This window comes from Camellia sinensis, chromosome 13 (genome assembly GCF_055761805.1).
Source record: "Camellia sinensis isolate YWXY chromosome 13, ASM5576180v1, whole genome shotgun sequence".
NCBI classification, from domain to species: domain Eukaryota; kingdom Viridiplantae; phylum Streptophyta; class Magnoliopsida; order Ericales; family Theaceae; genus Camellia; species Camellia sinensis.
In genome coordinates, this window is record NC_138973.1 from 445,359 (window position 1) to 455,736 (window position 10,378).

General features: G+C 38.4%; 1 protein-coding gene across 4 annotated transcripts in view; it reads right to left on the reverse strand.

The window, feature by feature from the left end:
• The window catches only part of XI-I (myosin), an 88,031-nt gene extending 78,479 nt beyond the window's left edge, over positions 1-9,552 (reverse strand). For 2 of the 4 annotated variants that reach the window (XM_082901106.1, XM_082901105.1), the window contains exons 1-5: positions 9,177-9,552; positions 8,752-8,895; positions 3,180-3,325; positions 2,944-3,100; positions 2,369-2,427 (exon numbers count right to left, since the gene is read on the reverse strand). In XM_082901106.1, coding sequence (XP_082757232.1) covers positions 2,369-2,427; positions 2,944-3,100; positions 3,180-3,325; positions 8,752-8,895; positions 9,177-9,296 — 626 coding nt within the window. In that variant the 5' untranslated portion in view covers positions 9,297-9,552. Of the gene's footprint in view, positions 1-2,368; positions 2,428-2,943; positions 3,118-3,179; positions 3,326-8,751; positions 8,896-9,176 lie in introns of all 4 variants that reach the window. The other 2 variants (XM_082901108.1, XM_082901107.1) reach the window with 1 other exon arrangement.
• Positions 9,553-10,378: the final 826 nt, after the last annotated feature.

Consider the following 10,378-nt stretch of genomic DNA (forward strand, 5'->3'; position numbering starts at 1 on the left):
TATACTGGCTTGCATAGAAAACCACTTGCGGTACATATGAGCCTGAACTGATTATTTCGTGGTACCCATTGTTACTTGCTCCAGTACTAAATCAAAATATTGATCCTTAGCTCTTACCGCTGCTGAAGTTACTTGACTTAGTTACCTCCTCCTAAATGTTCTCAACCCTTTACACAATCCTACAACTACATTACGTGATAACTGAAGTGCCATCTTCATGTCAGCAAATCCAATTTTCCATGCCCGCACCAAACACATAGCTCCTCATTATCACTCCATCCGCAAAAAAGCAGTTGCTGGTTTATTAAGATTTCAATTTGTGACTTCCAAACTTCAAATTGCTAAGTTATTTACTAAAACTTTGTTGAAGTCTCACTTCTCCTTTCTCAGTTCCAAGCTCAGTGTGTCGTCTTGTCGATCACTTCCACACTTTGCTTGTGGGGGTTTGTAAAAGATACAAATCCTTGAGATTCACATGCCACAGAAAAACTCCACTAAATCTGTTATGTTCATTCATCCTTTTGCAAAATGCAAGACTATGAAAGGTTCCATATAAAGAGTATTTCTACTAGCATATCCCTCTAATTATGTAATAGCAATTTCTGTCATCTTGCCAGTATTCTGTAACGTTCATTTGTACAGTTGTATCTTTGAAAATATCTATACATACAAAGAGTTCCTTGGGCTGTGTTTATTGAGAAAACAAAATACCAAATTCTTAGCATCCTGTAATCTTGTTTTTTTTAAAACTCATTTAGTAAGACATGCCAAACACCAAGGACCAAGAGGGCAGCAACAAGAGAGGTGAAGCTGTCCGACTAAGAGAGAGAGGAAGCGGAGTACAAGATCTCAAGTACGGAGCTTAGGACTCAAGGATGACCTCTCAAGTAGATGACGTACAAGTAACTTTAAATGCAAGACAACCATTGTTAGGAAGGTTGTTAAGATTTGGCCTAAGGCAGCAATATATACAGAGTATCACGCCAGGTGAAACTTTTGCCTCTAGCCTCCAAGCCACTATAACTCCAGGTCCCATGGTGCATGTCAAAGTCATCAGCATGCCCAAGTCCTGCCACTTGGCTTAAGCACTTGAGTAGTGCATTGATGGCTAGACTGCCATTGTTAAGAAGGCAAACAGAATCACTATCACAGCAACAGGACCCGCAGTGAACTACTACAGTAAAGAGCCTCATGGTGAACTCCGTGACACCAAAGCAAACTTGACATTTTGCAAAGCCTAAAAGTTTTTTAGTATCACTGGTTACAAAGGCAGTATATGTGTCCCTTAGAGCCTAACACGTGTCGGTCTTATGCAAACGTGTTAGTCGCGCATCATTGCCCATGTGCCCACAACACATGTTGGTGTAGGAGATACATGCATCAAAATCACAAAATGATACAACTTGATTAAGTGAAGGCAGAAATGCTGCTAGCGACAAGTAGTGATTCTGGTAGGAAGTGAAGGTGGTCATTCTAGAAGGGTGACACTGAGGTTCAATTAGGCTGTGTGCGCGAGCTCGTGCATGCATGCATGAGTGTGTGTGTGTGTGTGTGTGTGTGTGAGAGAGAGAGAGAGAGAGAATCTTAAGGAATGACTTTTTTTTCCTTTTTTATTTTGGGTTGAAGTGTTGATACAAATTGATGACAAGGCAGGTATGGGATCTAGATGCCCAACTACAGGTGTAAATGGAGTCTACTTAATATTGAAACTTCAACAGTACACTTAAAAGTAACCCAAAAAAACACCACAAAAAAAAAAAAAAAATTAAACAAATACAATAAGACATCTCCATTGGGACGCAATAGACTGAATTTAAGGAGAGAATGAAAAGCAATGGAGTGGATAAAAGTAAATAGTACACATGTGATCTAAGAAGCACGAACACGGCAAAAATGTAAGACATGATATGTCAAGGACACTTGCGAAGCATATAATTTTATATAATTATTATATGTAATATTTTTTAATATTATATATTTATTCTATGTTAAATATTTATTCTTATCAAATTCTAGTATGCTATTCTAGTGAAAAAAATAAATATAAAATTTAAAAAATGGGTCCCCAACGTATTGCAGCATGGCCACCTCAAAGTGTCCCCAGTATCCCAACGCGTCTGACACATGTCCAGAGCATGTCCAAGCATGTCCGTGTATGACATGTGACAGACACAAGTCCGTGACCTCCAAAGCGGTGTCCGTGCTTGAAAGCATATGATCATAAGACGGTCAAAGAGAAGGGCATTTTACAAAAATACGAAGCTTATTGCTAAGCTTCTATGAGAAGAGTAAAACTAGCACTAGATTATCAGATTAAAGCTGCAAGAAACAAAAAATTGAACTATATAAAAAAAAAACTTTAACCCACCTTGAGTTGTCATTTCTAACAGTTCTTGCATTACCAAATGCCTCCAAAAGCGGATTTGACTGAATCAATTAGAAACAAATATTAGTAACGTAATCGTTGAATGTTGGTTGGTCAAGATTTACGACAGAAAAGAATGGGAAAAAAAAGGGCAAGAATAATAATATTTACAACAAATGTCCATAATTAAGAAGTTAGACATGAAACTAAGGTCGAAAGAAATCATTCTGTGACAAATCTTCTTAGTAGAGAAATAGGAGATGAACAATATAGGGGAAATTACAAATCAGTGTAGAAGATCAAAAATAACTACAAACACATGGCGAGTGCAACTTTTTCTGTGCAAAAAAAACCACAACAAAAGTTGCACCCCCCATCTTTTGGTAAATAATTTAACTACTTCCCACTATCTTGCAATTTCCCCAACAATATAAAGGAAACCTGTTTTTTAACTTACTTCACTTACAGACAAACATATCAAGCAGTTACCTGTATTTTATTCAAATTCAAATAAATATGGCTGTACATAACTATTATGTCTGTACATATGGATCTGATCAACTTAAGTGTAATCTTACTTCGAGGACTTGTTGTTCAACTGTTCTATCGTCACCAGCAGCACGGCCACCAACATAAGTAAGATACTGCATAATTAACTTTGTTGTCTCAGTTTTTCCAGCCCCACTTTCTCCACTAACCAATATAGATTGGCTTCTACCCTCGTTTATCATTGCCCTGGATAAAAGAACCAACTAAACCACTTACTGAAATGTATACCACTCACCGTCAATAGAACCAAGGAAAGTTCACAAACCTGTAAGATGCGTCAGCCACAGCAAAAACATGGGGGCTTAGCTCGCCAAAAGGAGCTCCCTTATACTGCTCCATCATATGCACATTATAAAGATGAGGAAGCTTCGTGAAAGGATTAACAGCAATCAAGATACTTCCTGTGTATGTCTATTCAAGACATAAAACGAACAAACTCATGTAAATGCCAGGTTAAAGGCACATAGAACAGTAAAAAATTATAAACCAAATGTTGCAGGAATCCCATAGTTAAATTAAGGAGATGCCACTTCTTTACACTAGTGGTACTGAGAGAATATACATGTTAAAATCCACCTACTCTCCACCTACTTCATCCACTTAAACCTACTCCACTAAACCTAACCCACTACACCACTACCACCTCACCTACTCCACTAAACCTTCACCCACTTAAACCTACTCCACTAAACCTAACCCACTACACCACTACCACCTCACCTACTCCACTAAACCTAACCCACTACACCACTACCACCTCCACTTCACCTACTCCTCACCTACTACACACTCACCCTCTCCTATATATAGGAATCATTGTAACCATAACATTATATCAATCAATAATACAATTCTCTATTTCTCTTTATACATTAAATTTCTACATGGTATCAGAGCAGGTTTAGAACCTAATATTTTTCGCTTCACCGGCGGGCGGCAACCTCACCTTAGCCGTCCGCCGGACCTTAATCTATTCCGTTTCTTTTCTACACATTCTGAACATTGACAAAGGTGACGACACGGCAACACTTGTTTTTCTTTGTGAATGTTCCCGCCATGTGCTTGCTTTTCATTTTAGCTACCACCTGCCAATTTGAATTTATGTTGATAGAAACTTGCTTCCAGTGGAGAGCTCCTTTCCTGGTGCGTTTAAGAAGCTCGCCCCCTTTAGAAACAAAGTTCAATGCTATTGAGACATTTGCTTCTTCAACCTGTTCGTCAGTCAGGGATATACTTGTAGCTCCATACCCCTTTTCCAGCCTTGCCTTCAGTGTGGCAGCCCCTCTCAGTGATTGGGAACGCAGCATGCGCTGGTTTGGCAGTGATGATAGTGATTCTGTCTACTGGTTGCAACCATGAAACAAGAAGAGAATATTCCAAATGGATCTGGAAGCTAAGCCTGACCATTAGCATCAACATCTTGTGTCTAAAGTACACAAACTGATTTTCTCTCTTCTCTCTCTCAGCAAACCCAGCACAAATGGAGAGGGGCTACGAACCTCTCTCTCTCTCTCTATGCACTGACTCTCTCTTTTTTTTTTCGGAAGCTTTGAGTTTTGAAAGGTAAAGACACACTAGACCCACTCACTTCCTTTTCTTATGAGGAGAACATTTTTTTTACTCACCCAACATGGATACCACTCACTTTCTTTTTAATATCTTTACTCACCCAACTTTTGTCCCCCTCTTTTCTTATTTCTTTATCATCACACCAGACACCAACTTTTGTCCCCCTCTTTTCATTTCTTTTTATTTTTATATTATTCACCCACCTCTGTTTTTTTTTTCAACTCTTTATTTTATTTTATTTCATTTCCCACACTAATGTTTTTTCATATAATCCATCTACCAATTCTTTTTATCTATTTTCTTTATCTCTTGTTTTCTTTCCTTTTATTTTTTATTTTTTACACAAAAAAAAAAAAAACCGGAAGAAGACGAAACTGCACACCAAACTCATTTTATTCATATCAAGGGATCAACCCTGATCACACTTTTACATCAAAAAAAACAAAAAAAAAAAAAAACCCACAAACAAAAACAAAACTACCACACCCACAGTGGGATTTTTCTTCTCTACTCATCCGCCGGTCTTTTCTTCTTGCCTCCGTCCTGGGTGGTCCTTGACGGTGCTGCCTCTGTGCTTCCTAATCCACCAAGCACATTCACTCCTCTCTGCTCCTCCACTACAGCATATGGTGGACCTCCAAATCGGAACATCACGGTGGCCTTCCGCTTCAGCTCCTTATTTTCCGCCTTTAGCACACTTATCTCTGCTCGCGCATCCTTATACATGCGTTGGAGCAGAGCCAGTTGGGCGTTTAACTGCTGCACCTCATTTGTCCTACTCTGCAGCCGGTGCGACAAGTTTGTGACCGCAGTCATAGTTTCAACACAGGACTTCAATGTATACTAATTAGCTTCAATATCCGTTTGCACTGCCATTTTTTGCTCCACCGACCGCATCGGAAAGTTCAACGGAGCAAAACCAGAGGTGTTTGGTTGAGGTTCACAGGCCACCGCTCCAGTTATCTCTCTTGTTGACTCGTTGAGGTCGGGAAAGAGAGTGAGCAAACCACGGGAAGAAGAGGCTATGTTCTGGGTAGCTGAACGGGAAGAAGAAGCCATATTTTTGGGTTGCTGAGTGTTTCAGAGAAGGGTTGGTTACAGAATGTTACAGAGAACGAAGAGGTTTCAACTGGTTTGTTATGCTTCCAAGCCTCAGACTTCGCTTTGGTTTATAAAGACAGAGACGACGAGGCCGACACGCGCTCTGTCAATCACGTGCATCGCCGCGTGTCCGGCGCCCCTTTTGATGGCTCGACGCATTCTGTCGGGCACGTCTTTTGATGAAGTGGGCGCGCCTTTTGATGGCACGCCTTTTGATGGCACATCTTTTTATGAATTGGGCACGCTTTTTGATGGCACGCCTTTTTATGGATTGGGCACACCTTTTGAGGGTGCGACTTTTTAAGGGTCCGACAAGACTCTGTAAACTGTCCCGACATTGATTCCGGTTAGCTCCTTCATGGGTCCGACAAGACTCTGTAAACTGTCCTGACATTGATTCCGGTTAGCTCCTTTATGGGTCCGACAAGACTCTGTAAAACTGTCCCGACATTGATTCCGGTTAGCTCCTTTATGGGTCCGACAAGACTCTGTAAACTGTCCCGACATTGATTCCGGTTAGTTTCTACAAGGGTCCAGCAAGACTCCGTAAACTGTCACAACAACTGTCACAACAACTGTCACAGCATTATCTGCTACAACGGTCCGACATGACCCCATAAACTGTCTTCTACATCGGTCTGACACCGCCATCCAGTGTCCTCTACACCGTTATGACACCACCATACAGTGTCATCTACAACGTTATGACATCCCCATACAGTGTCCTCTACAACGTTATGACACCACCATCCAGTGTCTTCACCAATGGTCTGACACGACCATACAGTGTCACCTATCCTCTTTTATTTTTATGTATTTTCTTATTTTGTTACTCTCTCCAAACTCAAGTTGGTTAGTTCCTATCCCCCTTGAGTTTGCGGGGGGCTGTTAAAATCCACCTACTCTCCACCTACTTCATCCACTTAAACCTACTCCACTAAACCTAACCCACTACACCACTACCACCTCACCTACTCCACTAAACTTTCACCCACTTAAACCTACTCCACTAAACCTAACCCACTACACCACTACCACCTCACCTACTCCACTAAACCTAACCCACTACACCACTACCACCTCCACTTCACCTACTCCTCACCTACTACACACTCACCCTCTCCTATATATAGGAATCATTGTAACCATAACATTATATCAATCAATAATACAATTCTCTATTTCTCTTTATACATTAAATTTCTACAATACATTTACTACAGTGAGTATGACTGTATCAAAGTGCTCGCCTGGTTGAAACTACCAGGTGGACTTTGGTGACATAATTAAAATGAAAAATATATGGAAAAGTAATTGGTGTTAAGTCCCATTAGATGATCTTACAGATGGATAGATCCTATAAAAATTCCTTTAACCCGACTAGTCCTGGTTTTTAAGATGTTATGTTTGCGAGTTGGACTTCCATTTTTAAATTTATATATTTTTTATAATTCTTTTACCCTTACTGTTATGAGTAGGAAAGACAAGCAAGACCGTAGTGTTGGCAATCTTCAATCTGGTAGAGGAAGTGAAGACAGCTATAAAAGGAGTCAAGGATCCAATTCATGCTTTCTTCAGCATTTGCAAATCTCTCGTTGCAGCAAAGTCACTATACTCCATAATCCGAAGTCCATTCTGTGTTTCACCTTAATGTCGTGGACCATATATTTTGATTGTTACTAATTCTTTTGATCGAATCATGTGTTTATGCCAACTTAAATTTTATACTTGAAATTATCATAAGGCAAATCAATTGATAAAAAGAATAAGGAGGTAACCCCATATAGACCCACCTATTGAGTAGTGAAGCAAAATTAGACCAAAAGAAGAGGATGACAGCCATAAGCAATGGAAAATTGAGACAAAATACAAGAGGTTGTAACCACCCTGCTCGAAGAGGAACCACACAGTGGTAGGGTTAAGTCACTAAGTCCCAAGAGCTTAAACTGCTAAGAAATGGGCCCAACAATGTATATCAAGCTATTCAACTAGTAGAAGAAGCAACTAGCAAAATAACCCCTCCATACCATCTACACCACAGTAGCACATCGGCAACGAGAACTTATATGAACTGGGGCTTGAGTTGGGCATAGGTTTTGTCGTTTATGCGAATTTAAATTTTATTCTTGAAATCGTCGTAAAATTGTAGTTGTCATTGGTATGTTGTTGATTTGAGAATTTAGAATGACAAACATGTTATTGTTACTCTATGCAATATATATAATATACAGAAGATTATCCACAAACATGATACATATGCATTATATTGAAAAGTCATAGCGAGCCGTGCAGCTACTTGTACTAAAAACAAGTAAGCATAATTCTTTCAAGACAATAAAATATGTTTAACATGAGGAGCTTCAGTCATTATGCATTGAACAGAAGCAAAAGCCTAAGTAATTGTTGGGTTCAATAGATTTTGATCCCCTTTTTAACTCCTCTTCATGTTTAGAAATGTCTTAATACAACTTCTAAGAGCACTTAATCTTTAAAGAATCTCATGGTTAATAGGATTGAAACTGACATCTCGTACGATGAAGGCAAATATCTTCCCAATTAGACGACTAATCATGTCTGTCATGATTAAAAACTATGGCCATGTTTGCTTGGACAGACTGGATTAGGTTGGATTAGCATTCACATGACTAATAATCTTGGGACTAAAAATCTCTTTGGATTGTGTATCTTATCCTATATTTGGATTGAGTTAGCATTATAAGAAGGGATTAACAAAATATTATCAAATCCGATGTTTGTTTAAGGGGATTGGAATGGATAGAATATGACAGGATATGGGACATCCAATATATTGACCATAATACCTCTATTATGGTCATTTGATAAGTTAGTCCAGACTTACACTTACTATCCCAGTTTATATCACATCCCCTATGTGGAATTGAATAGTCCATCTTATGTGGGATACATATCCGGATTGTTGGTCCGTACTTAAATTTTTTAACCAAACATCAGATTAATAATTTTGTTGGACTATGTCCAATCCTAGGCACATGTACACCCAAACAAACATGGCCTATATGTGTTAAAATCAACTTATATTGTTTTCTTTCGTATATATGAATTGTTTAAAGCATCATCTTAGAAAGAAAAAAAAAAAAAACAGCTCCAGGGCAATGGAAAACAGCTCACGTAGAGAATGCACTTACATATATTTCATTAAGAGCATATCTCCTCTCCAGGTTGTCGAGAACTCCAGGTTCATTCAGGTAAGTCAGTTTCGTCATATCGTCGACTCCACCATGGTCCGCATCTGCGTCCCTCGGAAACAACTTGGCAGGAAAAACCAAAACCTACAGAAACAGTATTATCAAAACAAAACTGTCATATTCCAGAACGTACATCATACTATTTCGTTTGGTTCAGTTTCCTTCAACAGAAAAAAAAAAAAAAAAAAAGGACTGAGCAAAACAAATATATACAAAATAAAATAAATTAGTTAATTTAAGTTTTATTCACATTTTCAAACACTTTGCTCCTCGCTGTTTTCCTTGGTTTTCTCGGGAAACAAACAGATGAAAATTTAAATAAATAAAAAGGAATAGGAGATCATATATATAGGGTAGGAGGTCACCTTCTTCCCAGAAGCAGTGAGGAGTTGAACTTGTTTGCCTACAAAATCAACGACTTCGGCAGCAACCCAAGCCAAGTCTCTATCTTCGACCCACACCTTGCAGCCCTTTCGATGACTCATCTTTGATTCCAGACCCGAGCAGACAAGCCCTAGAATTTGAAACAGAAGAATTCGAATTTGTGAAAACCCTAGAGAGAGAGTGGTAAGAGAGAAAATAGTAGTAGACTGTCTCTGTCTTGGGGGGGGGGGGGGGGGGGGGGGTGTTGGTTTACAATTACAATTTGGGTGAATTCTACTTCCCGCCCTAACCAAATGAAATGAGAGGCAGGCAAAGGCAGCCAGACGAGCAAACAAACAGTCAAAAAATTGGGCGAAACGTAACAGTCTTTTTTTTATTTTATACTGTATATATATTTCGTTTTGTATTCGACACGTCGTCTATGAAGTGTTTGGCAAAAATAACTTTAATTTACTAAAATAATCTACTAAAATAATAACTTTTCAAATCATTGGTGTTTTGGGAAGTTAATTTTTTGACTTTTTTTATTTTTTTAAGTGACTTTTATGACTTAAAAAGTTGATTTTTTAACTTTTTCTTTATTTTTATTTTTTTGTAAACATATTAAAATATCAAAAAATTAATTTTTTTAGCTTCTTCCCCAAAAAAAACTCCATGTCTGTATGTGCAGTTATGCACGGTATATATCTTGCTTAACGCCATTGATTGTCGTGTTTAAACACAACCCTTTTCCTAGTAATCAATTTACAGCTTATATTTCTGTAAAATTTAAAAGAGTCCGATCAAATGAAACTGTCAAAACTGAAAATAGTTCATCAATCATTAAATGTAACTGTTGCTAATATTTTCAAATAGAGCAATGGTAGAGGGCCCAAATTTTGTGGCTCAAATGTGGCTCAAATGGCCAAAACGACGTCGTTTTGAGTACAAAACAACATCAAAATGGCCAAAACGACGTCGTTTTGGCCATTTGAGCCACATTTGAGCCACAGAATTAGGGCCCCCAAACATTTTTCTTTCAAATATGTATTCTTTTTTTTTTCCGCCCAAACTTACAAAAAAACTTCATTTTAATAAATTATCAAAACTTTTCAATTTTGTCTGTACTTTCGTAGGTAAGAGCATCTCTAATGGTTGTTATTATAATACCATTGTTATTATTATAATTTGGCAATGAATAGTA